The sequence below is a fragment of the Clinocottus analis genome, unplaced genomic scaffold (assembly GCF_023055335.1).
Source record: "Clinocottus analis isolate CAN_PGR_092001 unplaced genomic scaffold, fCliAna1.0.p SCAF_1, whole genome shotgun sequence".
NCBI classification, from domain to species: Eukaryota; Metazoa; Chordata; class Actinopteri; order Perciformes; family Cottidae; genus Clinocottus; species Clinocottus analis.
This window is the reverse complement of record NW_027175820.1, coordinates 4,840,344-4,867,690: the sequence shown is the minus strand read 5'-3', so window position 1 is coordinate 4,867,690 and position 27,347 is coordinate 4,840,344. Positions and strand designations below refer to the sequence as shown.

The 27,347-nt window shown below is 42.3% G+C and overlaps 1 protein-coding gene across 1 annotated transcript in view; it reads right to left on the bottom strand.

The window, feature by feature from the left end:
- The window catches only part of luzp2 (leucine zipper protein 2), a 159,610-nt gene extending 142,052 nt beyond the window's left edge, over nucleotides 1-17,558 (bottom strand). Inside the window, exon 1 of the mRNA XM_068577508.1 lies at nucleotides 17,204-17,558. Coding sequence (XP_068433609.1) covers nucleotides 17,204-17,265 — 62 coding nt within the window. The 5' untranslated portion in view covers nucleotides 17,266-17,558. The remainder of the gene's footprint in view (nucleotides 1-17,203) is intronic.
- Nucleotides 17,559-27,347: the final 9,789 nt, after the last annotated feature.

Genomic DNA, 27,347 nt, shown 5'->3' with positions numbered 1-27,347 from the left:
GTTGGTCCACACACATTTATTGTCCCTCCTCCAGTCCACGAACACAAAGCAGGAGCAGAGAAATGAAATTGCTTAAAAGCTTTCGTGTATAAAAGAGGTGTTCGAATGGAAAGGCAGCTCAAACTCCCGAGAGCACGAGATCATTGTTAATCCGGTTAGGTCGGAAGTAATATTTTATTATTAGTCTTATCCATTTAAGTAATGGGATTCTGTTCGCTATGTAGCCGAGCACTACAGTCAGAGAGGAACCTGTTGTCAACTCAGGTTGGGAGGTGTTGGATTAATGTAAATTGTATAAGATATTACACAAGCTTTGAGAGACTCGCAGGATGAGCAGTCAGAGATATGGGGCGCCCCAATATGCTGCAGAGACTCTGCTAAATACTCTCGCCTGAGAGAGAGAAACTACGCTATTTTTTAATGCCAGTGGACTCCGGCGAATAAAGACTTTTATTAGCTCCAAGAGTTTTCTTTCTCGAATAGTAAACACTGAAAAATGTTCAACCGGATGTTTAAAGCCTCTGTGAAAGAAATGTACAAATGCATTCAGTGTATTTTTCCATCTGCGGACTCGTTGGGTTTTATTGATGGAGTGCATCTGAATGCAGTGAGGGGATGTGAAGGGGCCCGGCTCTTTCAGCATCGCCTCAAAATCAAAGGAGAGGTGGGCACAGTGAGAGTCGCTCCTGCCGAGATGCAGTCGATGCCCACAGCAGGTAATCCTTTGTCTGGATTGAGGCTGATAAGGAGGAGACTGACAAGGTCGTGTCCAGCAGGGACCCTTTGTAACTCCCACAGGTGCCCATTGTTCATGTCTTTTTAAACCTGTCAAGTATCCAGCTCGACACCATCGCTTTGACGTTCCGTGTAACGGATCTCAAGTAGAGCTTTTGTTCCTCTATAATTTCAAATTATTTACATTTTTTGGTTTGAAAAAGAAAAAGAAATTGCAGAAACACCGTAGAAATTGTAGTGCTATGATATTTTCTGATTTTCTTATCTTCCGATTATTTCCGAACATAATGATAAATCGCTACGTGGGTGTTTGTCAATATATGTTTTTCCTTCTGGTGTTTTCATCGTGACAATTTTTGCGCAGTTATGATGTGGGGAAAAAAAACAAACAGCAAAACAAGGTCAATTCTTCGGAGCTTTCGCTCCACGAATAAAGGCATTAAAACATAAAGACATTGTTTTGAACGCTGCTATTCAAAATGATAATATCATTCCCTCAGACTCTTTGTAGTGCGAATGAACACGGCCAACTTAATTACTCCTTTCAACCTTGACAAAGGCAAGCACGTAATAGACCCACTTACAGTCTTACCTTTCACAATATAACCCTCGAGCCATTTGCTGTAAAGCAACTGTACTAGTGTAGCTTAGACGATACAACAGCTGACCTCCGATAGATGGACGCTGCTCTTGGTCAAAAGGATCCCGGTAGTCGCTCCTCTGGATGTGTGAATCTCTTCACACCAAAATCTTGGAACAAAAAACGCAATGCTGCCGTTATTATTCTTTTTTTTTGCAATTTTTTTTACCATCACGGTCAAGGTCTTAAGAAAAACACCATTATTATTATTATTATTATTATCAGTATTTTAATTTAGACGCTTCATAAGATATCTGTAGGATTCCTCGTCCAAAACAACACCGAACCTGTTTCGACGATTTTGAATTCACAAAACAATCATGCATAATGCACTCGCCACAATGAAGACATTAAGCCGCTTCTAGCGATAGATGCAAATTATTTATAATGCCTGCAGGTGGGCAGACACAATGCGCTTTGTAGTGCAGATTCGTTATCTGCAGGTGATGGTGTCCAAACCCACGTGACTTCTTCATGAGTGTAGTTCGGGTCTCAAGGTGAAGGACTGAAATACTGAACATCCTCAACATCTAGCACGCTGAATGGACTTGAATTGTTTCTTGAAGCATACCTCAGGTTGTCGCTCTGCAGGCGAGGCCATAAGATATTGTCTTCACATGCTGTGCTTGTGAGTTAAAGTAACTCGGACCTTGAATACATATAAAATTGCTTTCCTGTGGTCAAATACTGTTTTTAACCATTAAGACTGAAGTGGGTATGAAAAAAGATTCAAGGACAGATGTGCCAATCTAAATATTTTATTGTTTAAATGTGGCGACTGGTGGTCGCATACGATGCATTTTTGATTTTCATATCCACTTGTATTTAAACTAAATGAAGCCGTGTTGACTGTACGATGCATTGACAAGGAGACACAGCTTTGTTAGAAGAAGAAAAACTCATTTGTAAGTCTGATCTCACAGGAAATATATTATTGGTTCAAATAAATGAGTCTTTTCATTTATACACTCAATATTGTCCACCGCAGGGACTTTATCACAAATGACAACAATTTAAAGTTTCAAAAACTACAGAGTCTTTATTATTTGAGATATATTTCGATATTGTTGCACTTACCCGGGATAACAACCTTGAGTATACTTTGTATGCAATGCACTATTTTCTAGAGGTGTGAAGATGAAGTGTTTGAGGTTGTATGAGGTACGTATCCAAAGTCAGTACCTACAGTTGATGGCAGTCGGCACATCCCCAGTTTGAAGAAAAAGACATGAGCATTGGAGCAAAGTTATTGCTGTGGACAGTGCCAGCAGAAAACACAAACACCTGGAAATATCAATATTGGCATATTTTCACCTCTTTACCTTGCCGCCAGACGACCTTTTCTGACGGGAAACTGAGGCCTTTATATCCATCAATGCTCTCTCACAAAAACTGTAATTTGGCATTGATTGTATTATTACTCTATATGATATTATTTCATCAGTGTTTTACAGTTTAATGTCCTTTCACCAAAGTCACACAATGGCCGAAGCAGACTAACCGCTTGAGGGAGCAGTAGACCAGCAACCGTAAGTTGCTCTGTCAATTGAGTCGTCTTGCTTTGAAGAACGCATACAGCGTTAATCAGTATTACACTGACTATGGGTGAAGCACATACACTTCAATAAATCCTGAATAAAGGTGTGTTATGTTACCACGTCATCCCAACCATCGTCCTTGATAACGCTCAGAATGCCTAAGCTACCTCGGAGATTACTGCCCCGTAAGCCACCTTGTTTGTACGCATTTCCAGTGAAGCCTGTCATCCGTGCTTTCATAACAATTATATTACAAAGAAGGAATGCAACACTCACATTTTGTCAGATGCAGATCTCTACAATAAAAGGCATACGTTCCACATGCACACTGTCAAAAGTGCTGCTGTGACGTTGTTTAGTAATCCTGTTGTGCAGACGAGGACGTGGACATGTTTCAGTGGATTTGGAGCACAGACTTTCTATCTGCCTATATCTTTAACAGTATCCTGGAAGTATAATCCCAAAACCACGCATTCATCCTCCGGGGACTTTGGTAAAGCTCATTAAATCAGTGTTAATCCACACACCTGTCACCAAATGCTAATTTTGCGAGACACGCCAGGGAGGTTGTGTGGTGTAACTTTTTTAAACATCTGAAGGCGAGTTTTTCCGAAAATGTAACTCCAGACACTTAACGCGGCTCTGAAACAGGAGCGCTGTGAATTCGGAGGTCAATCTAACTGATGGATTCAGGTTCAGACCGCCACCAAATGTCCCCAATAACCTCAAGAGTCCTCCCCCTTCAAGTGATCCATGTTTATTCAGTACACTAAAAAAAAAGGGCTGCAGTGGAAGTGTGCCCCCTGTTAGACAGATTATAAGATTAGAGACACATTAAAATGTGTCTCTAATCCCACCAGTCAAGTTGGGACAGTAAGCGAGCCGAGGGAACGCTCTGGGAACACAGGCCTGTGTGAACCGCCGACACCGATCGGCAGCATCATTACCTTGTCATTGTGATAAAACGTCAAGGAGCATTTTAATAGTGGATTCTTTATTTTTTTTCACCTACATGCCAGCCGATTGCAGCTGCTGGGAAGTAATTTCCCCCACAGTTCATGCACATTACGCCAGAATAAGATACCTGTGTGCTGTATGTTTTAACTCACACATGTAGCCACGTATTTTCCTGCCCTTGTATATAAACTGACTCTCCTTTACTGTTTAGGTGTGTGGAAGCCTCTTTGTGACCGGAGAGGGCCGGGGGGGGGTCGGTGCTTTGCAGAGAAATTGACATTCGCTGTAGTGTGACTCCCACCCCCCCTCCTGTCATTTTGTCAACACCATCACTGTGTGGAGCTCAGCCAAGCGAGACGTCTGACAGACAGGCAAATGGGAGTGGTGGACTTCGGCAGCATAACACCCTCTCGCTGCCCCTTCTGTGCCCGGCGGTGAGGTTTAACGCACATGCACGCACACGTGAAAGAAGAGAAAGAGTGCATTTTGTAACCCGGACGTCAAAAAGTAAAAAATAAAGAAATGACGAAATCTGGGACACGGATTGATCAGAGAGACGCAATCAGCAAGAGGCTGATCTGCATGAGTGCGTTTTCATCTCTTGCCAGATAGTAAATCTGACACTAGAAATTGATTGGCAAGTGACAATGGCCCTTTTATACAGAAGCATTGCCCGGAAAGACTTGTTTAAGGGTCAAGAATTATGACTCTGTGTGCCATAGGATGCTTTATAATTTGCTACTTTCATTGTGTAATGCCTAGCTCACGAAGGATAGAGATCTGTTTAGGGAAATAAAAAATGGCACATTGCTAATTTGATGCCGTAAATGCATAATAAAAAAAAATGTTTCCAACCCAGGTAGAAAATATAGTTCTAATTTAAAGCTGGCCTTAGTTTCATAGTGGCCACAAATCCGTGCTCTTCGCACTTCCCCGAGACATCGTTTTTCTTTCCCAGTGAATAAGCGGGAGTCTCAAAAGTGCCGTCAAATACAGAGGTCTGCAGGCGTAAAATCCTCAATCAAAACATAAAACAGAAGCGTTCAAGAGATGAACTGCCACCGTGGGCAACACGCCACATCTTCTGTTTGTTAAACGGCGTGTGTCGTTGCTGAAAATCCTTCCCCCTCTCTACACACACATACACGCTAAACAACACACTTATCAGTCAGGTGTCATGGCGAAACACTGGAAAAACAGGGCGATAGGGGAGTCGCATGGAACCAGCACTCGTCAGACAGGATGGATCCTGACACCAGAATATGCTCAGGAAATGATTAGATAAACATAGCAGAATCCGCCCGGGCGTCTTCGAGGAGGTGTGCTGGCGGATGATAAAGGATTCAGATTTATGTAGCCTTCAACCAAAAGAAGGATATAATGTTTCTTGATAAATGGTACATTGGATGCTCGGCTGTGATGTACAGTACAATCAGCAGAGAGCCGTGAACAAACACGGAGGGGTTAATAAAGGCAGGAAATGAAAAACAGCACCAGTTTGGCAGGTCTATGTGATATCTGTGGGAATCAATTTCAGCTCTTGAACATTTGTTTGCTTTGTTTGCCCTTGAATATTGACAGTACATGGCTGTCAGGCGCGTTTTCTTTTTGTTCTCCAACTTGTGCCGTATACCGTGGTTTGCATATGAGAGGAAAGAGCTTTGTAATCAAGTGGGCAACTCGCATTAAATATGTTTTGTTGAATTATGCTCTGGACCACTGACAGCTGTGGAGTAAATTCTGGCAGCTCAGACACTCATCCAACCGGTGCTCTCAACACTGATCAGACCTCAATTACTCTACGCCGTGGTACCGACGCGAAGGCTTACACTTAGTCCGCTGCACCGCACCAAATTAATTTTAAATTTGCTTCCTGTCTCGGCTGCAATAACCCATGCGGTCTAAATTTTGCACGAGAGCTTGACATGGACCGCAACGACACAGAAACCAAAACTTTAGCAGAGGGAGACTAAGCTGATGAAGAACTGAAAAAAAGGCTTGTTCTGCAATAATTCCTACAGAGGGATGGGGACACGGATCCCCCTGAATGCCGCAAGAAAGCAAATCCCCACCCCTCATTGTGCTGCTTTCAAACAACAGCTGTATGCTGCAGGTTTGGGTGCTTGTTCACTTGCCTTTACAACAGTGAACAACGTTCAGAGTTTCACAAAAGGAATGTCGTCAAGAACTCTGCCATACCGTATACCAAGGCACTGTATCTATTCCTAGGTTGATGTCCTAATACAGAGATTACAGCGAAAATATGAATTGAATGACAATGAATATCAAACTTGCCATTATAAGATAGAACATCAAATATAAGTCAAGGCAAAGCTGGGTTGTTAAGCAAAGTAGTGTACAGCAGCAACATGAGATGATCAATCTTTTCAACTCAAAACCCGTAAACATTACAGGCAAAGAACCAATGCACATTTGGTGCAGATGTGGGGGGTTTCCACCCCCGAGATATAAAACTATTCAATGTTTTCCATTATTATAAATGACACCTGAAAGCTTCAAAACATAGCTCGCTAGAGTGAAAATTTTTACTATTTACACATATCTTAGCCCTTATCCAAAGATGTAATAATTCTGGCCAGTGTTTGCCGTGTCCAATAATGATCTGTAGGTTAAATCAATAGAGCAGATTCAGAAAAGTTTTTAGTAACGTTTCAAGAGTTATATTGATTCAAACCCATTGCCGAGAACCTGGATTCCCAACTCCAGTCCCCATGATAGTTCTGCCTCTTTTACCCAGTTTCAACCAATTAAAGTTTCAGTGTTAGAGAGTACACATTCCAATATGAACTCCCCCTTCCTGCATCTTAGATATCACCCCCACGGAGCTGCTCAAGAATGTAACATCCAGTGTTGGTCACGTGACTTTACAAATTGCAATTGTCTTGGCTCTGGTTCTTTCTCAAACACATGTTGTGTTTTTTTTTAACCCAATCGCTAAAGAAGCATAATTTGAACCCCTTGTCCTAAAGTAAGTACAGAACAATCTCCAAACTGCCTTATTTTTTATCTACGGTTCTACAGAAAGTCCTTTCATCTCAACTGCTATACTTTCATGAATAATTAAAGTGTTTTTAAAAGTGTCCAGTCTGATTTTAGAGCACCTTCTAGTACAGACACAGCTCTTTTAAGATTACTAATGACCTACTGCTGACTGCAGACAGAGGTGACTGCTCAATTTCAGCTCTTTTAGATTCAAGTACTGCCTTGAACACAGTCGATTATAGTATCCTCTGACTTGGGAAGGCATCAAAGGCTCGGCTCTTGGCTTATTACTCTCATACCTCTCCAACAGAACTGTTTTTGTTGCTCTGGGTAACTCGACTTCCTCCTCGGCTTAGTTGAGTTGTGGTGTCCCTCAAGGCTCAATTCTTGGTCTCCTTCTATGCTCTATATACATACTGCCCCCTGAACAGGTTATCAAAAAGTGTATAACACTTGGTTAATTATGCCGTTAAAACCTAGCTAATGAAACAGCTTTGCTCCTAAATTCATGTCTTTATTGACCCGGCATGTGCCCTCTTGACCGATAAGATCTACAGTTCGAGCCATGTTAGGAAATCTGTGACAAAGTTTGATCAGGCTTTTGCTGTTACAGGCCCCACACTATGAAGCTCTCTGCCTACTGAACTTAATCACTTAAAGTGTTTAGCTTATTTTAAATCTCTTCTCAAAAATGTTTTCTTTGAAATATGTCTTCATTTATATTTTACAGTTTGTATTTATCTTAATTGAACAACCTTTGTGCTGGTGTCCCTACTGTATGTATAAGGATTTTATTTAGAGATGAATGAATGACAGGCATCTTTCAAACGCTGTCGTTGCTTTTATAATAAAGGTAAATCAGAACACATTTTGAATGATGGGGAGAATTATTGACTGATCACCTACTAATGACAGCTTAAACAAAGCAGAGCAGTCTCAACAGACGGCAGCAACAGAACAAAAAAGGGCCAACCACTGCGTGCTGTTCTCACAGGAAACCTGTATTATTCATGACTCTTCTTCTGTTCAATCCAAAACCAATAACTTCACATTTTCCGATCCCTCTAATACTCCGCGAGTAACGTCTCTGAGCACTTTTGCTCGTTCCACGGTGAGCCAATTAAAACGCCAGCAAAGAATAAAAGTCGGCGAAAGGATGGTTTGCTGGTGGCAGCTTGGTGATTAGAGAAGTAGTCGATGATTGAGAGCTGAATCCCAAGAAACTTTAGGCTAAGAAGGAGAAAAAAAAGGTGGGGAAGGTGAACGTGTACCCACCCCCCTATAATATTCCCCACTGATAAACTGATAAGTACTGTAGAGCAAGCACCAAAGTAACTGCTCCAGTGGAGCTGCTCAATAGAAGACCATGTGACCTGTGAAGGGCAGCTCCCCAGTGTGAAAACGTGTAACTGTATGACTATGAAACATGGCATCGCTGGGAAAGATATTGTCTGCTTAGCAACAACAACAACAGCTGGGAGGCGAGAAAGAGAAAATCATTGGATGGTAACAGTTTCATCTCCCTCAGTCTAAATGACATGCGCGGCTGACATTTAAACTCTGACTCTATTGCAATCAATGGATTTGCAAGAATTTTTAGAATGTTAGACTCGTGGAAGACACAACTTAACATTGAGTAATTTGACCGCGATGATCAGTGTCGTCATTTTAGTTTTTTAAATTATTAATCAGCGTGTCTCATGACATTTAAAACTCTGGATTTATCAAAAACCTGAAAGAGTCAGCACCGGGGCAAAATACTTGATTGGAATGTTAAAATAGTGTCTTGTAGTCAATCAATACCAAACAAGTCCAAAAACACGCGTGGATCTTTGTATAGCACATATGTTTCATGTGCCTCAAGCCTCATCTTACTTGTAAAGTTATTATTAATCATATTAGTAATAATCATGCTGTATTGAATGCTGTTTAAAGACAAACAAAAATGGCATATTTGGGAAATTATCACTATTAGAAGATGCATGTTATGACCAAAAACATATTTTGTGAGACCACAGTGACTTTTAACGGTTCAACCTTTGAACAACAAATCCATTCACTTCATCTCATACCAACTCTATTGTACCAAATTTGAGAAAAATCCCTTCCAGGAGCTCCTTGGAAACCTGATGTTGGATCAAAAGCAAGGAATTTGAGAATCAAGTTTTATCGAGACGAGTCAACAATATTCTGTGCTAGAAACTTGAAATAAAAAAATTAAATTGTCGCCTAGAAGTTCTGGCCCTCAGATTTTCATTTGGAGAACACGTGTCAGGCGTCAAACTGCATTGATGATTGGTCGAACTATAAGCAACTAATTTGTAATCAATTTCTTGGGCAGAAATGCCAAATATTCTCTGGGTTCTAGCTTCTCAAATGGGAGTATTTACAGATGTCTCACTTTGATATCATTGTAAACTCAGAATGTTGACATTTTATGGCATCGCCAAAGGCTGCGGTAAAATGTCACGCGTATTCCTCACTGTCACTTAACTAACCGAGCAACTAATCAGCACATCAATAGGTTAATGAAAATAATGACTAGTCACTGATTCAGATGTTACTCGTCTTTGGCCCTCAGAGGCCAAACGACTGAACGACAGGTATCAGAGAGTAACAAATAAAAAGACCCTTTTTAAATCCAAACTGGATAAAATCTTAAAAAGCGTGAAAGTTGAATTCCCGTTGATTAAAATCCACAAGCCGAGACTACATTTAAGAACACACACATGAGCAAATAGCCAACGCGCACTCCTTCGGCTCCAAAAGGAATAGCTGCTCTGCAAACAACAGCCGAGGCATTCAATACGCGGGCGCTCAGCTTTTGTTGATTATGGTTATACATCTCACACTTCACTGTAAAACAAAAAGCCCGGCCTTCGTCTAATGACTCATCGCTGACAGAACATGAGCGTCATGTTTACAGGGGCTGAGCAATTAAGTGCCCGCCAATTACAACAGAGACGGTGACAACTCGACGTCGATATCAATTCTGACAGCAGCAAAGGAGTGGAATAAAGTGCTGGTTGATGCGGCAATAAAGATTCACATCAAAACTACAGCTTGCTTAAATCAACAGCTACATTAAATGTGAGGTGCGTAGAGACAAGACGAGTAGGACACAATCATTTGAGCTGGAAACAGAAAGTGGAAAAGGTATCTTGGGATACAAACATTTTGGGCAATTATAAGTCTGCGTTAAATGAATAGTTCCATATTAACGACAAGTTAAATAAATTTGCCCGCAGAGGATTATCAGCCAGCTGTCCTACAGAGTGTTTTAGCGTTGTTCAGCTCTTTGTTTTAGTTAAGATAGCAAACTCAGCTGTCAACCTGGTTCCCAGGGGCATCAAGCAGCTGCTTTCAGGGGAAACCCGCTCCATGCCACATGCCCAGCAGCACAATTCAAGAGATAAAGCCGCAAGTGAACATTGGACAAGCGAAAGAGCTAAATATGTCCTTGGATAACGGAGACCTAAAAATCTAAAAAAAATAAATAAAAGGGTAGTAAACATTTGTCGGGTGCCCGAGAACAAATACAAGTTAACGTTGCTGTGTGTCTTGGCATACCTGCCAAATTGTCGCTTTTCGGGGAAATTCGCCATTTTGAAAAGAAAATACGTCCCTGCATGAATCGTGTAGATTCGAAGAATTTTTATTTTTTGGCTCGGAGTCAACTGGACTGGCTGGCCGGCGTTTCTGAGATTGGACGGAAACACGGAGAACAGCTGATCTGGTTGAGTTCACGCAGTTACTCGTTCACGTTAAACCGTCACATCGGCGGATCTGGTTGCAGGTTGGATTTTTTTTTGCAACTCAAAGTAGAATGAAGCAAATCTTGTAGATGGGCTTCACCAACAACGTGATTTTGTGATCAGAAAAGGCCCAGATATTAATAAGGTGGTCCGTTTTTCAGAATGAAAGAGTTTAAGGAAGAGGACGCAATATATGTAGCGCAGCTTGATGCAGGTGGAGCTGGGCCTGGCTGAAGGTGGAGGCAGAGCTACCAACTCTCACAGTTTCACCGTGTGACACACGCTTTTGCGTGTTTTCACACGGCACGCAACCAATTTGTCACGGCAAAAATTGGATTTTGGGCCGAGGCGCGTTCGTTCCTTTTCAAACTCCCCGACGATAGATGGCGCTAAGGAGCACTTCTCTAAAGCTAGTTGCTGCATAGACATCCTATTTACCCCGAAGAGTCCCGAAGTCCTGCAGACACAGCCGCGGGAGAAACTCACGAGGAGCAGAGAGACTAAGGTATCAGGGCTTTAAGTGTCACACATCAAGCGTGACTGTCACTCATGTCGGTCTTATGACAACACAGGTTAAGATCATTTTCAATATGCTGTTTATCTAAAGTGCATTCATCTGTCTTCAGGTAGACGCAGCAAACTGTCTTTTAGCTGGTGATAATGTGAAGGCAAGTTTCTTCTAATTTAGTTTTAAGCCTTTTAAGTAAATAGAAGGTCTGATAGGATTCAATTGTTGGACTGTTCAACCCCCAATACATTTCCTTCTACTTAAAAAAAAATACAGATACTCTGTATCGCAATTTGAGACAATACAAGCATGCTAATGTGTTATTTTCTGATGACACCCTCTATCATATCGTCCCAGACAAGCTCCGCTTTTTTTTACACCAAGCAAATATCCATTTTGCTGTATGCCACATTACACGATGATGCCATTCAACGATAAAAACAACAACAACTTGTGTTCCAGGAAGCGCGATAACAAAGTAATCTACGGCACACGCCTTCAGTGTTTGAAGAGTAAATACTGCTGTCATTTTAAATGTTCTTCTTAGAGCAATGTGAGCAACAGCGTGGCACCGGAAATGTGGCCCAGAATATAAAATGGGTGAACACTCTTCACCCGGCGCTGATTGCGGTGCGTTTAATTACTTTCTCATTTGCAGGCGCCACCCAAGGTTCTGTTTATTGTGGTCCACTTCATTACTGGCATGTGTTCAATGCGGTTGCCATGGTGTGACCATTTGCGCCATGTCCTTTGAATTTCAATTATCATCCAGTCCCATTTTTCTTTGCTAAGGATGTTACCGGGGCTGCAAATATATAATTTTCCCCCGTCTTGACCACACACTCCGGGAAGTCAGATTCATAATGATGTCTCCGGCTTCACTGGAGATGTCCTGTGGATGGCGTGAAACAGGGTGTGGATGCCACATTGTGAGATTTCTATTCATTGTTTTGTCTCAGTTTAACTCCCGTGCATGCAAAAAAAAAAACATTTTACGTCGCATCGGCTCGGTCGTGACGCAGTTGGCTGCTGCTGCAACATTAAAAGTCACTCGGAGGTCGCCCCTGCACGGTGATTAAACCGATGCCCATCTCGTGAGGTGGCCCCGTCACTCCAGTCAAACACTTTAAAACCACTTTCCGCCAAACTGCTGCACTGCAAAATGCATAAATGTTTATACAAGGGTGTCCACTCAGAGATGCTTCCGCAATGTCTTTGGGTTATAAATAAAGCACCAGTTCATTTAAATAACGACAGAGGCTCTCACTCAATAGCAATCGTGGTGAATGGCACCGCAGCCCTACTTAAAGGGAAGAAAATATAGGGGAGCTTTTGTTTTCCACCCAAAGGCTAAACAATGCCCGCGGATTAGAGACAGATTATTTCCATTTGTTCATTACCCTGCTAACCATTTGCACTCCATCAGTGTATAGATTGACACTGGCCAGTCAATAGTTGGGTTTAATTCCACATCAGTTCCACGCTCAACCTCTAGTCAATTCTCAGTTTCCCAATGCGGGTACTTTGACTCGACTCTTGTGTCCCTTCATTTCGGCGTTTATGAAGTGCAAAGCGAAACCGAAGATTCCAGCGCCCGCGAGTGCTCGTTCACTGAGACGTCATGTGCAGTTTCTCACCGCCGCTGTATCTTGTTTGGATTTACCCGGGCTGTCGCTCGTGAGAACGTATTGATCGGATGCAAATGATGATTTCCGTGGAATGTGTTCAACTCGGCAAACATGTGACGGATTGAGACAGAGGAGGCATCCGGCCGTGATGATGGATGAATGGGAGGCCGAGCAGCTTTCAGCAGTCGCACGAGCGAGACGCTCTCTGTGACAAACACATGTAAATAATTGCCGGCGCTTCCTGCACACGTTTGAGATGAAGTGAGGACGTACCATTTGGTGTGACTGCTAAAAGTGTCGCGAATGGATGAAAGGACATTGTGCTGCTATGACAAAATGTTATCGTGCAAAGGAAAAGGCCCAAGGTCAACACCACCACGTAGGAGTTATTCTAATCCTGTCACCGTCGTTAACTGTTACATCTCATGAACAATCTTCTTTCTTATGTCCGACCCCTCTGTAACATTGAAGAGAGACTCCATTTAATTCATAATATGCTCATGTCCACAGGCAGATATTAAGATAAAGCGATGTGGCTGCATTTGCGCTCTATGTATAATGCAAGGCTCTCTGTCGTCCTTTTAATTGCTGTCCAAAAATGCTCATAAATATTTAATATTCTAGAGATCTCAGCAAATATCCCCGTTTCCAAAGGGGGCTGCGGAGGTATGAGGCGTCAAAGGTGGTGTCAAGAAAATGTGTCATGTATGTTCTAAGAAAACGCCTCCAAGGGGAATTTTTTGAAAAGTGTTAAAAACTGTGGAGCTGTTTGATCCGTATGGAAAAGAGGAAAAACAAGCCCAATGCAGAAGAAGAGCTGCATGACTGTCGTGGCCCCCGCAACCCTGACCCAGAGGTGGACGGTCATATCTCATGGGACTTGTGGCATGGCAGCCTTGTGTTCTGGCTGAGTACCAATTGATTTCCACAATGACACATCGCCCTAAACCCCTTATTATGTGGCCCGTGAGTAATCCACTCCATTCATTAAAATGAAATCCATCTTAACCAAGCACTTATGTGAGCGGCCCAAAAACATTCTATACATTTTACAGATATCACAAAAAACACAACGCACATCCATGTTTTAGCTTCCATTATGGCACAGAGTAAGCCCCTCGAGACGCCTTTTGGATTTTGAAGGCTATAAAACAGAATTAAGCGCAGACCAAAGCCTGAACAAAATGCTGCTATCGCGCATTCAAATTGAAATGGGCTTCCTATTTCATTAATTCTTCCTTCCTTTAGGCAACTCTATCGGGTCACACTGTGGAGGTTGCGGTTACCATATGAAATGGATCCTCTCATGCACCACCTGATGTGATGATAGTGAATAAAGCGAAGCGAGGCAGAGGAATGGACGAGACAGCCGGAGTCACAATTCATTTCATCCTGCTGCGGGTATACCTGGCAGTCAGCGTAGCACTATTACAGCAAGAAATGAGGACGTCACAAATGATAAGCGCCTGACCTTCAGGGGAACAACACAAATATATGACAGGAGTTTGAGGAACCAATCAAAAAAAAAAAAAAAAAGGTAAGGATTGCTGAAAAGCGGCATTCCCCCCCCTACCCCCCCCCCCCCCCAACCTCCAGCTTTGCTTATGGTTTCGATTAGAATTGAAATGCTTCTGAAAACAAAGAATACAAAAATACAAATGAATGTCTGAAATAGCTCCAGTATGAAATAAGGTACCTAAAAAAAAAAGCAGCAAAAGTCTTGAATTTTTTGTACCGCTTTTAATCTTCTGCAACAATAAAAACCAATTTCAAATGCATCACTGCCAACTGGTATTTTCCCAGCAGAACCCCTTGAGGGCGGTGCTGGATCAAAAGACAACACATAGCCGGATAATGTAGTCGCTAATTACCGCTGGGTATTAAAAGCAGAGCTAATTCTGGGTGTGTGTAAGGAGAGGACACTGCAGCAGGAGCGGATCAGTGACGAAGAGGACAGGTGATCAACTAGTTTGACCTTTCATTGAGTCCGACCGCCGATGCTTGTCGTGATGAAACAGCATTCAGCTGTCCTTGTAGATGCCTAATTCTTTTTTCATTAAAACTAGGGACGCAGCGATCTAACTTCTGATAGCTGATAATGGGTATCGGCCGGTAACGATCCGATATCGGTGTTGGATCCATAAGCTGAGCGCCTCACTGTGTGGGAGAGACGAGGATCGACCGTTTTATGTGGACTGAAACATCCGGCTTGACCAAAACAATGCGTTACTGAAACAAAATGTCCGAATGGCCGATTGATTGGCGAGTAGCGAGCGTAAAATTCCTCAAAACAGGATGACATTGTTGTCGGCGCCATCAGGGGTTTGTTCTACGGGCGCGTGACGAAGCCCGATGCCCAACATGTGACCAACGTCTTTCCTCATGGTTAATATATATATATAAACTATAATATAAAACACCTGTCAGTATGAGTGTAAAATGTTCATTGTTCACCCTCCGCCCCACAATTATTTTTTTTATGAATCAAAAGGTTTTTAGTTTTACTTCACTTTTCTTTTCTTTTTTTCTTGACGACTATTTTGACAGCTGAGAAAACTCCATTGAAGAAGCTCCGTGAAATGCACATGAATATTTAATACCCCCAAACATCCCAAATTACAGCCTCAAAAGTGACTGGAGCTCAATCAACAGATGAAAGACCTTTCTTGTTTCACGAACTTCCCTCAGGTAATCAGATCAAAATCCATTATTTTACTTCCCCCCCACATTGTTGTACTTTTGTCATATTACAGCATTTTTTAAATTAGCTGCTCGTTGCTGTGGGCAAATCAGGCAGATGTGGTTTTGCAGATCTGTTTAGAAACAGTTTTTCCGTTTTCAGGTATCACCGTTGCCTGCTTAACCCCCTTGTGGCCTTAACAACACGCAGCCTTCTGAGTTAAAAAACAAACGGATAAAACCCTGATATGGTAATTACTTTCTCTGACCCCTCCCTCCCCTCACCCTCTCAAGAGGTAGTGTACAATCTGTGCTGACCTGCCAAATTACCAGCGCAACGCCTCCCTCTTCAATTAGCAACCCAAAGATCACCTCCACGGCTGATGATGCCGCACACTATTTTCTTCTTTTCTTTTTTTCAAACAAACCCCGGGACACAGACTATCTTTTAATAAATCAAACTTCAACGAGCACTTTATTATCTTATCAAAACAACAAGACTGCGATAAAAAAACAGGCGGGACGTTTTCCGAAGATGTTGCCTGAAGGTTATTTATGGGTTGCCATACGTGAGCGTTAAAATTGGAGGTGTGTAAGAGGGTGTGTTAGTGCTTAATTTGGTGACTACCGACTGCTAAAGGTTAACACATCAATACAGCCCCTAGTTGTGTGACTCATACATCATCAGGGTGCCTATCTGGCATTGGGAAATGAGTACGATGTCGGGGAATAACCTTGATTCCTTTCCTTACGAATGTGTATCCTCTCGAAATCATGAGGCAAACTAAATACCTGACAGAGTAGCCTAGCCACCCATGTGTTTGGCCACATTTTAAGCCATCGTTCTTGCACCCCTGAGGCAACATAATTGGCAACATAACAGCAAAAGAGATGACAACATGATCAGATATTGAGTTGTATTGAGTTTTTTTGCTTTTTTGGTGTGTGGGTTGCGCTGAGGAGAAAACAGGAAAAGGCAAGTTTTATAATGCATGCCATGCTCTCCCTGAGTGGGATGTCTCCATGGAGCAGTCAAAGCATCGGATTGCCTCTGACGGCTCCCATTAAGGCACTGGTGTCAGGCACTGGTGTCAGCCACTGGCGGAGACGAAGGATGATTTTGATCAAAGATGTAATTAATCATCATACTCCTCTTCTCCGCGTTCCGCTCTTATTCAGTCCTTTCTCCCATCGCTCTTCCAAAGCCTTACATTGCACAACCCACATGCACATATACACACACACACGCGCACACACACACACCTGCTCTTTTTCAAGACACTGCAACACAAGTAGCCTTGTCCTTTCTCCCGGTCCCCCCCACCCCACCCTCCACCACCACCACCCCTCCTGACTTCAACTTGCTTCCCAACCAGAACAGCAGGCAGCAAAAAGTCCCCAAAAAAAAGCAATGTCACCACTATTCAGGAGGCATCGCATCCAGTGGATCTCCGGCCACAAAAGGATAACTGTCTCTCAGCCTGCCCAGGACTCACGGAGATAATAGCCTGTAGTTGGACAGATAAGGAAGAAGAAGAGGAAAGCTCTTCCTTCCTCCTCTCAAGTCTTTCAGTCCCCAACATGCTGAGCTCACAACGGAGAGCCTCTGCCCCAGATGAATTGGGGCTTCAGCAGTCGACAGGACGGAACGGACCATCAGATTAGTAATCTAAGATTGCCAATAGCAGGCTTTGAACCTCTACCCTCTTTTTGTTCTAGAGTTCCTCCCTCCCTCTTTCATCCTTTCATGCATCTCTTACCTGGTGTTGAGGCTCAAAGCTGGACAGAAAAGCAGTAAGCAAATAGCTTGGATGAATTTCATAGCTGTCTCACACTCCCGTTCCTTCTGCCTTCTCAGATGCTTTTTGCCTTTCCCCGTGTGTGTGTCTCTCTCGCTCTCTCTCCCCCCCCTCTCTCTCTCTCTCTCTCTCTCTCTCTCTCACTCTCTCTCTCTCTCTCTCTCCACGACTCTCGAGCTCTCCCACTGGCCGCCTGGGTTTTCTTAGCGCACTCTCCTACACACACTCACACACGCACGCACACACACACACACACACACACACACTCACCCAGACACACAAGCGGCGAGGCAGACAAATGCAACGCAGGGGCTCGGGCGAGAGGGAGGATCTCTGGCTTTAAATAACACCGGGACACGGACCGACTCGCTAATGGAGCAGGAACGGGCGGGGCGGGAGTCAAAGAGAGGGAGATGCGGTTGGAGTGATGTGATGTCAGTGGCCGCGCAGCTATTGGTGAGTGGCATTCTTGCCATTGTTTGGTGCCGGTTGCACCCCCCCCCCCCCCCTCCACCCCACACACACACACACACACCACCAACAATACACCGATCCTTTCATTTCCTTCTGCCTGGTTCCTACCACGAGGCTGATAGAGGCAGATGCAGCACAACATGAAAGAGTGGGTGGGATGGGGATGGGGTTTACCAGTTCAGCCACAGCAAAGTTATAGTTCAATTAAGGCACTGATAGGTTCAAGTTGGCTGACTACGAACAGGACAACAAGGTTGGGTTGTGAGAATAAGGACACATGGACGCACGCAATTACCTTTTCATAACCCAAACTAATTGAGATAATGAAGTAGGTTGTATTATTGCAGTAAATTGTTCTCTTTCAAGCTAAAATGTATTATTTTGTTCCTTTTCTTTTCCAGTATCTAGTACAGATTGTTCTCATAAAGCATTCATAGCATTACCAACGAAACAATGATAAAAAATAAAACTTTGTAGATATGGAGAACAGAGGTCAAACAAAAAACGATCTTTGCCTCGTGAGACCGCTGTTAGCTTCTGTAAACCTAGTTCCTCAACCTAGCCAGTTATTTTACGATCTTTTCCTAAATCTTACCAGGCATTTCACAATCTTTTCCTAAACATGGCCGGGTATTTCACAATCTTTTCTTGAACCTAGCCAGGTATTTTACAATCTTTTCCTAAACCTAGCCAGTTATTTCACAATCTTTTCCTAAACCTCGCCAGGTATGTCACCATATTTTCCTAAACCTGGCTAGGTATTTCATGATCTTCTCCTAAACCTAGCCGTGGTACTTCATGATCTTTTCCTAATCGTCACCAGGTAGTTTTGTTGGCTAAACCAAACAGGGGAAACTGTTGCTGGACTTTCGTAAAAAAAAATTCCAAATGAAATTAAAAAATAAAAATGAGGAGGAACTTTTCCGTTGTATCAGGACGTTGGTCCTGACTAAACTAAAACTAATAAAGTTAGATGAAGTTCTCGAAAAAGTGAGGTCTTAACTCAAAGAATGTAGAAAACGTATATGTAATAAAGACTGTCAATGGATAAAATAACCTGATTGGAAATATGTTTTTTTCTTTATCTGATTCAACTTATAAATATGAGAAATTGGAAAACCTCATCATACTGATGCAGAAATCATACTCAACTCCTGCATGCTAATTTATTGCTAGCATAATCCCCAATTGTCCAACAAAATCATGTCTGGTATGGCAAAATGTCTTCCGGCAGACACATTAACGGTGGTGCATATTCCTCCCCTGCACAAAAACGTAACCTTGCTTTTCCTCCACAAAAAGGTCATTTGTTTTGTCTCGAGTGAGCCCAAGATGTTAATGAAATTCAAAAACGTAAAAAAAAAAAAAAAAAAATCAATTTATTGATGGAACAAGATGATGTGGATCTTTTCTCACATTCCACCGTAATCCGTTTGCAGGGAGGTGAAATCCAGTGTGCGGTAAAGTGAGACATTTCAATCAACCACTACTGGACATCGTGTAGCGATGAAATAACTCTGTCACCCGGTTTTAACCCCTTTGACTTCGCTCGCCCTGCAAATCGCTCTGAAATTCGAGGTTAACCTCATGAAAGTAAGAACAGCTCAAGAACAAAATGTGGAGGACTTCCAGCGGTGTCATACAGGGAGAATATTAAGCAGTCCATACAAAAGGTGGAGGTCACACACCATAGGCATGATAAATGATTCCCATTACGGAGTTTAATAGAGTATTTGAGCATGGCCGTATCCCATTTTCTATAGTGAAAGATTCCCACCCATTTATTTGGTCCAATTACAAGTTGCTGCATGGGGAAAACCCCATGGTGACCGCTTGTAACGAGTCCACTGGGCCGCAACGTGGCTTGGTTACCGGGGAAAGGGCTCTCAGCGGACCTTTCGTAATCCGTCTCAATCATGTTCAATCATGTTCAGCCGGGAACTCGTAGTCCGGGCGCCTCGGAGCCGACCTGTTGAGCGTCTTATCGTAATGAAGAACAATTACCAGCATGAATAATAGTTGTTGTTTTTTTAGACGATTGAGTTGAAATTATGCAAGATTCCATACGGATGACGGCGGATCAATTAGATTTGTGTATTTTGTTTACGAGTGCGTAAACTAAATTTAATTTAGTCAGAGCCAGACTTTGCTTCATGTTGGATTTTGTATTCATTTATTTTTTACCCACATTTCGTTCACCGCATTACAGGACGTTGTATTGTATGTTATCGGCCCTCAACCCGCTGAGGTCTGAGGTCATTTTCTCCTCCTAATTCCACCTTTAATAAAATGGCACGGGATACATACTCAAGTGTTGCATATCAAAATTTGCAGAACAATCTCAGCTCTCTAAATAATGAGGTACCATTGTCCTAAGGCACAGTGTAAAGACATTGTATGGCCTTAAAGTTTGAGATTTCCTGAGTGTTCATTGGTTAGTTTCACACACAAAATGACGACGGACACAGAAATCGGCAAATAAGAGTGAAAGGCGGAGTGCGACACAAACGTTAACAGCCTGGGCGCTCGCTGTGTGAATCAGGTACAGTCTCACAAGGACACTGAAGTGAAGAGTCTGGAGGGTCCGGTAACATTTGAACCATATTTCTTTGCCATTTTATCGCGGAGCTGTTGATAGAAACGTCACATAAACACCACGCGGATCCGCAGTAGCAGACCCTATAGAGTTAGAGCAGTTCGGCTAACAGAAAAGAGCTAGTTGCTCTGTGACGGTTGAACATTTGACGTACGTATTCCTTTATATTGTCAAAATATAATAATCTAGCTGTCAAGATACTGTAACTCCAGATGCTACCCCACAATCTGAGCATGTTGCCATCACAACACAATTATAAGAGCTGTGGAGCTCTGTAAAGCATACATGAAATATTATTATAAGTGCTTTATTTTCTTCTTCTGGGACTTTCTCCAATCATTTCATAATAATTGCCTGTAAGCAAAGTCAAAGTCATAAATATACACAGTGATGCAACAGATGCAGGCAATTTTCAATATTTTGCCTATGAAGTAAAAGTGTAAAGTTAATATCTCAGCTGTTTGTTTTATCCCCACTGTGGTCAAGGAGGAAGATGTGATGCAAGTTGTACATTAAGCAGCACAAGCAGCCGTCAGGTGGAAGATGAACAGATAGAACTGGTTTTCCATAAGTCGGAGACCGGTCTATGACATGCTGAGTCACTGGTTTTGGGGGACTCCATTCAGTTGTTAATTGCTTGTATTTGTTGCTATAAAGAATGTGTATTATTTTAGAAGTACATTCGACTGCAACGGTGTCTGAAGTGAGCGATATAAATACACCGTCTCGCTGTCATAGTAAAGTTTGGGTTATGTCAGTAAGAATAGAAAGTGTGTGGTTGCAGGGCCTTTTGGAGAATGTTTTTAAAGTAAGGAAAAAAGGAGCGCTTGCCTACTAGCTGTCAAAATATAGTAGGCACTGCCGACAAGTCTTTGAAGCCATACTGTATATTCTTTCGCTGAATACAGCATAAAGGGCCGCGAGTGGAGATGTTTTCGTTTTCGTTTGAAACCCTTTATTTATCCTTTTTTAGATTTTTTTGTTTTTTAGATAACTCTACTGTAGATGCTTCCATTTAGCAAACACCCTGCCTCACTTTGAAAAGATTGGAGCTCATGAAGGGAATCCAATAATATTTGCCACCATAGCTGCACTGGGCAAACTGGGTCAAGTGCCTTGCTCAAGAGCCCTAGATATTGGTTCTCGAGGGCTCACACTTGAATCAATCACCGATAAAGCACATTTCCGTCGTCCAGAAACTTTTTTTTTTGCCTTCTGGTCACGAGCCCCCGTCTCTACCTTCAGGCTACACCGGTCCCAGCAGGCAACCTTTCCACCTGTCTGTAAAATCATATCTAAGGACGGTGATATTGACCAACGGTAGCCAAATGTACATCAAGATCAATTCGGCGCTAGCTAAAAAATAATGTATTTTTTACCGATGACTGTTTGCCTTCTGCAAAAAAAAAAAAAAAACATGCTCCTCGTTCCTCATCTGTGTTTCCTGTGCATGCATTTTAAGCTCCAGAAGATACGTTAGCAAGTGATGAAATCTCCATTGTCTATTCCGTGTGTTTACAGAGGGTTTGCACTGGGAGGGAGATAGTGAGAAAGAAAAAAAGCAGCATTCCCTTGCATAAATTTCCATTCTCAACATCTACAGTGCCATTCAACATTGTATGTGGAAAAGTAAAAAGGAAACAAAAAAGAGAGGAGTCTGGCAGCAAAGCTGAAGCTTAAGGCAGTTCCGTGTCAGTTGGTTCCTTCTCTCAGTGCAGGAGTATGGAAATGTGGCTTTCACAGAACTCGTGCTGGAAAAAGAAGACAAAAAAAAAAACCTCAACATCTTGTCTGGAATGTTTAGTTTGTCAACGTAGGTTCAGAATAAATGAACATCGATGCAACAGCAAAAACAAACTGAAGGTCAGTAAACGGACTCTTGTTGGTCAGTTGGCTGTTGATGGAGACGAGGTAGTGAAGAACGTCTGTTCAGATGGAACGCAACGATGCCAATATGTCAACTGGGTGGTTTTAATATAGACAGTATCAGGTTGCAGCTGCTAAGAAGCGAAAAAAAATGCATAAAATAAATCTTTTCTTTTTTTTAATTGTGTGCATAATTAATATCTCAAGGATTTGAACCAGGTGAAGTCGGTAATGGACACAAAGTGAGCAGCACATCATGTATTTAACGTATGAAGACAAAAGAGCAATGTCCTTCAAAACATCTCATCGTACCGGGCTGAATCAAACGCTGATCTAAGAAAATATATAATACAATTATATACAATATATAATATACAATTTAATAGAGCGGCCATGAATATTTCAGCCAAGCTCAGTTGAGGAATAGATATAATTCTGCCACGTATGCTGATTTTAGACAAAATTCCTAAGCACACTTAGATTTTTTAAATAAATAACAGTATACAGTTACAGTATAACTGTATTTTTTTGTGTATTCATAGACATCTATTAAACATTCAATTTTTCAACCTTAAATAACTTTATGTCAAACTAGAAGTCTAGAGACAAAATATTTATTAAGTGCATGTACTACACCATGCTAAAAGGAGAAATATGGGTTCTGAGCTTCTAATCATCTCAACATTATAAGAAAAATGAAAACGATGGAGGTATTCACATTGAAACCAGTGCACATTTGTCATAAGTCTTTTGAAGCTACAGCCTGTTTAGATCAGTGGTAAAAACGGCAGAACAGCGAGACACGGCCATCTGACCGAAGGGTAGAAGAACCCAAAGTCATTATAGCAGGACGCCCACAATCAGAGGCGACATGCCAGCACAGCCACATTCAAAGCCAGTAAACTAGCAGGACACCCACGCTGAGCTGCAGCGGGATGCCAGGACGCCCACTTACAGCAGTAAGACATCGACAGGACACCGACGTGGAGCGGCAGAGCGGCTACGGATCTGTATGAATGTAATGACACACTGCGGGCCGTTTAAAAAATTAAAAAACATGCACAGTCCAAGCCAGCGAGGACAACCTCGGCCATTGTTGTGGGGAGATTTGTACACTCCAATGCATTGTAATGTTCCAGCGCGACCCCGGGAGCAGCGCCTTGGCCTTAAACCGCAGCGATGCTGCCACTGGAGACGGCCATTTGTACGAGCCTCTGCGCCTTCGGTTTATTGTGATTCTGTGCAGCTGTTCGCCAGTGAGCTGCTTACCCAGAGTCCTCTGGGTGAAGCGGAATACAGCTCGACAAGCTCACAATTTATGCAAATTACTCACCCATGTGATTGTTATAAGAAGACCATTATTAATTGAGTTAATTATGTATAATCAAGCATAATTCAGCGCTGATTATACTTTACATTTCGGAGCTTTCGTTGATACATTGTCGAAGAGCAACTCGCAGCAGAATGAACACAAAGTCCTACATCAGCAACATTGCATGCATCTCATTTTTAGAAGAGGAAGAGATGTGGCTAACATATATAAGAATAGCTTATGCAGCAAATGTTCTTGGTATTAAAGAAAGATCATTTTGACTTAGAGAATGGCCGGGAAGGGACACAGAAAACAGAATATCTATCCGGGCATGTGGAAGTGTTTTCCAAAGCGTAGGAGGAGACTGGAGGAGATACTTTCTATCCAAACTTTATCAACAGCACTGGTGTTTCTATTCGGACCGACGGTCGACGTGTCAAAGGCCAGACATCTCATTTGAGACGAGCTTGGGCTGCAAAGTTAGTCTGCGATCACAACTCTGGCTTCACGCAGCTCCGGTGTAACTTCAGCCCCAGGTCTGAGTCGAGGTCCACCCACTGAAATCACTCTTGTAAAGATGTAAAAAAAAAGTAGACGAGGGACAAAAATAAGAAACAAAATGGGCCAAGGGGTTGAGCGATGTAATCACGTCCACTTCCATTTGATTACAGCCTCCACACAGCGTCAACAAACATGGCAGCTACATTATTAGCTTTGATGTGCACGTTGATGTGTACATTTGTGTGAGTTTTTGTCTTTAAAAAGATATTCAAGCTTGCTCATAAACTTTAAATGAAAACAATATTTTACGTTTTAAAATGCGCTCTTCGCTCATGGAAAAAGTTATCAACTCAAGCGCTCCCTCAACTAAAAACTCAGCTAACGGGGAGCTCAGGTAACTCCCCGTTAGCTGAGCTCCCCGTTAGCTGAGCCTTTGGCAGCCTGTGAAAAAGTTCCCTGAATGTTTTTGAGGCTGCGGTCCAGAGTCAAAGAGTAATGATGCACTGAACTCAGGTGACAAAGAACCTTATTGTTTCGTCCAAATTTGATGCACAAGATGTGAACCGAAGCTGTAATGTAACATAAAATGAAAGTCTTAACTGTTTGTTTAAATGTGCAATGACATTCATGTGTTTCTTTCCCCCTAAAATCAAAGAATAATCTAGAGATGAATGATCTTGATCTCAATTTTGATCGAAATAATCACAATTTGCACTTTTGCCATGATTGCGCAGCTCGAGCTCAAAGCACCGTCTCAGGTCAGCAACAAAGCAACAAAGACGTATTTCAATAACGTCAATGACGGTAAAACAGTGAGCGCTTAACAACCACGATGTGGTCACGTTGTTCCATCCGAGGTCTAAAAACTGGCAGTTTTCCAATATCCTCACATTCCATGCCTCCCGGCCTTGATGGGGAGACACAGATTGCACAGCAACGTGATTGTTCCTGTGCCGTTCCTGTCATAGCTGCGGGCATTTGTAGATCTATAAACATAGATTTTTTTAGTTTCTGTAACGTCAGCAGCTTTGCTGTGTGGTCACACCACAGGTCTCGCGCTCGGACATTTGTGTGTTACGTGTTTTCGATTGGTTTTGTACCATTAAACGGCCATTCCCGTGACGGATTCCCACCATGTTAGCCGCTGGAGTCGATGTAGCCGTTCCAGGACAAGATATATATGTGAATTACTGTTCATGAGGGACCACAGTTCTGCCTTTAAAGCCTCTATAAAAGATGACAGGGGTGACTGTTTACCTTAAAATATGTATCGCATCCATCAACGTGCCTGTAATCCTTGCATTTCCTGTGAATACTGGCTGTTTCAATTTGCATAGTATAGCATTAACTTGCAGTTTCAATTTCAAAATGTAAAAAAAAACAACAGACGAGAGCCAAGATTCTCATCCGTCACGCAACAATTTACAAGTTGGAATTGTTCTGTAGACGGAGAATTGTGAGAGATTGAATTTGTGAATGCATATAATATTGGTTTGAACACCCACTTTGCACTGAAATGAGGTCTCCCTCTTGGTGAAACTATCGCATGAGCCCAAAAAATTATAAATGAATTAACTTCTCATTCTTTCCGAGTAGTTGTTGTGGTGCCATCACATGGGCGGGTGTCCTTAATATACAACTCCGGAGGGGAGGAAACTGTGAAGTACTACAAGAATACAAAGCGAGGTGAGAGGATTTACAACGCTCATAACTCACTGATGGACTTTTACTTCCATCTTCAGGTCGCTCCGAAAACTGCATGCAGGGTTCTCGACTGGCCTCTGTTTCACTGTGATAGGATGAAACCACAAGACGCAGTGAAGCAAAGAGACTGCTTTGTAATTCAAATGTCACCAAAAATACATTAACTTGTTCATTTTTATTGCTATTGTTTTTGCTTTGTTTTCGTATCCTCAAACGGCTGAACCCTTTCAAATGGGTGTTGAGGCATCTTTAAGAGCTTGCATAGTTGCTGCTGCTACGCAGCTGGTGCATGACCTGGATAAACAAAATGCTGCAGAGACAGACGTATTAACAGCACGCTGCTGCTGCTGTTGTGCTGAATGCACCACCTGCAGAGACCCGGGCTTTGTAGCATGCAACTCAAATGTTTGAAGAGAATAGTGATGTTTTCTTTTATTCATCTCTTTTTTGAGAATATTGTTCCATCCATTATTGAGAAGTTATTCAGTGGAAATGAAGCACGACAGTGCACGCAGATAGGGACACTAACCCGTTAAAAATATATTTACATGATAATTCACTTCTCTTTTTTTTTTTTTTACTGATCCAAGCCAAGTTTAAGAATAAATGTTTGTTTGTATATGAAAATCAATACTAAATGAGTCCCAGAGAAAGAATATAACTTTTTTACATGGTTAAGACATCTGATGCTGTCAAGATGATCGAGATGTAAATTGTCAACTATACCACATATACAACAGGTCTTGGTTCGATTACACTTGAATGGCTGAGTTAGAAACTAATCGGTGCACAGGGAAGTCTGAAGAGGAGCAAAACAACAACAACAACAACAACTGATCAGCTGCTGTCTGGACAACAAGGGGAACTGGAAACACAACTAAAAGGTGAGAGCTCCGTCATCTAGTCAGGCAGCGGCAGCACGAGCCGGCCAAGAGGACGTAAACACAAAAGTTTATCCGTGCATCTCTGAGCCGGGTGCACTGCTCGGCAAAAAAATGATAAAGACTGATAAACCGCAGCTGCGAGACAAGTCGGGAAGATAATGACTTCCTCCGATGGTAGCCAACAGTTAAGATCGGCAGAAGAGAATGACGTTAACTTGTAATTATTTTTTGTCAGATCCTGTTGTTGATGACACAGCGCGGAAGGGAACGGCAAGTGTTTCTTTACCGGGGAGATGACTTCAGAGACAAGCTGAGAGAAACAGATGCTACTGGGACCAAGACGGTCCACTTCAGAGGGAGCGTCTCCACAATCCGAAGGCCTTTTTTTTTTTAGCAAATATTACGCAACTTAAAAATAGCCTATTCACCGCGAATGAATGCATCGACCAATCACGCGGTGCAAAACGGACATGTTCAAAATGTACATATTCAAAATGTACACAATAGAGTACAACAACACGGAAGTCTGAACCAAAACGGACAACTTTATTACCAAAGTCTTGACAAAGAAAAGCGCACCAACTGCAAGATCCCAAGACAGCAGCTCTAATCCATCCATTCTTACCGTTCACAATAAAAGTCCAAGGCATCACAATAAAACTCATTTAAAACTGACGGCCTTGACAAAGTTTTCATATCGGGTTTGATTGACACATACCCGAGTATGTGCCAAGCGTCCTCAGCTCAATTGCGTACACATTATCCACG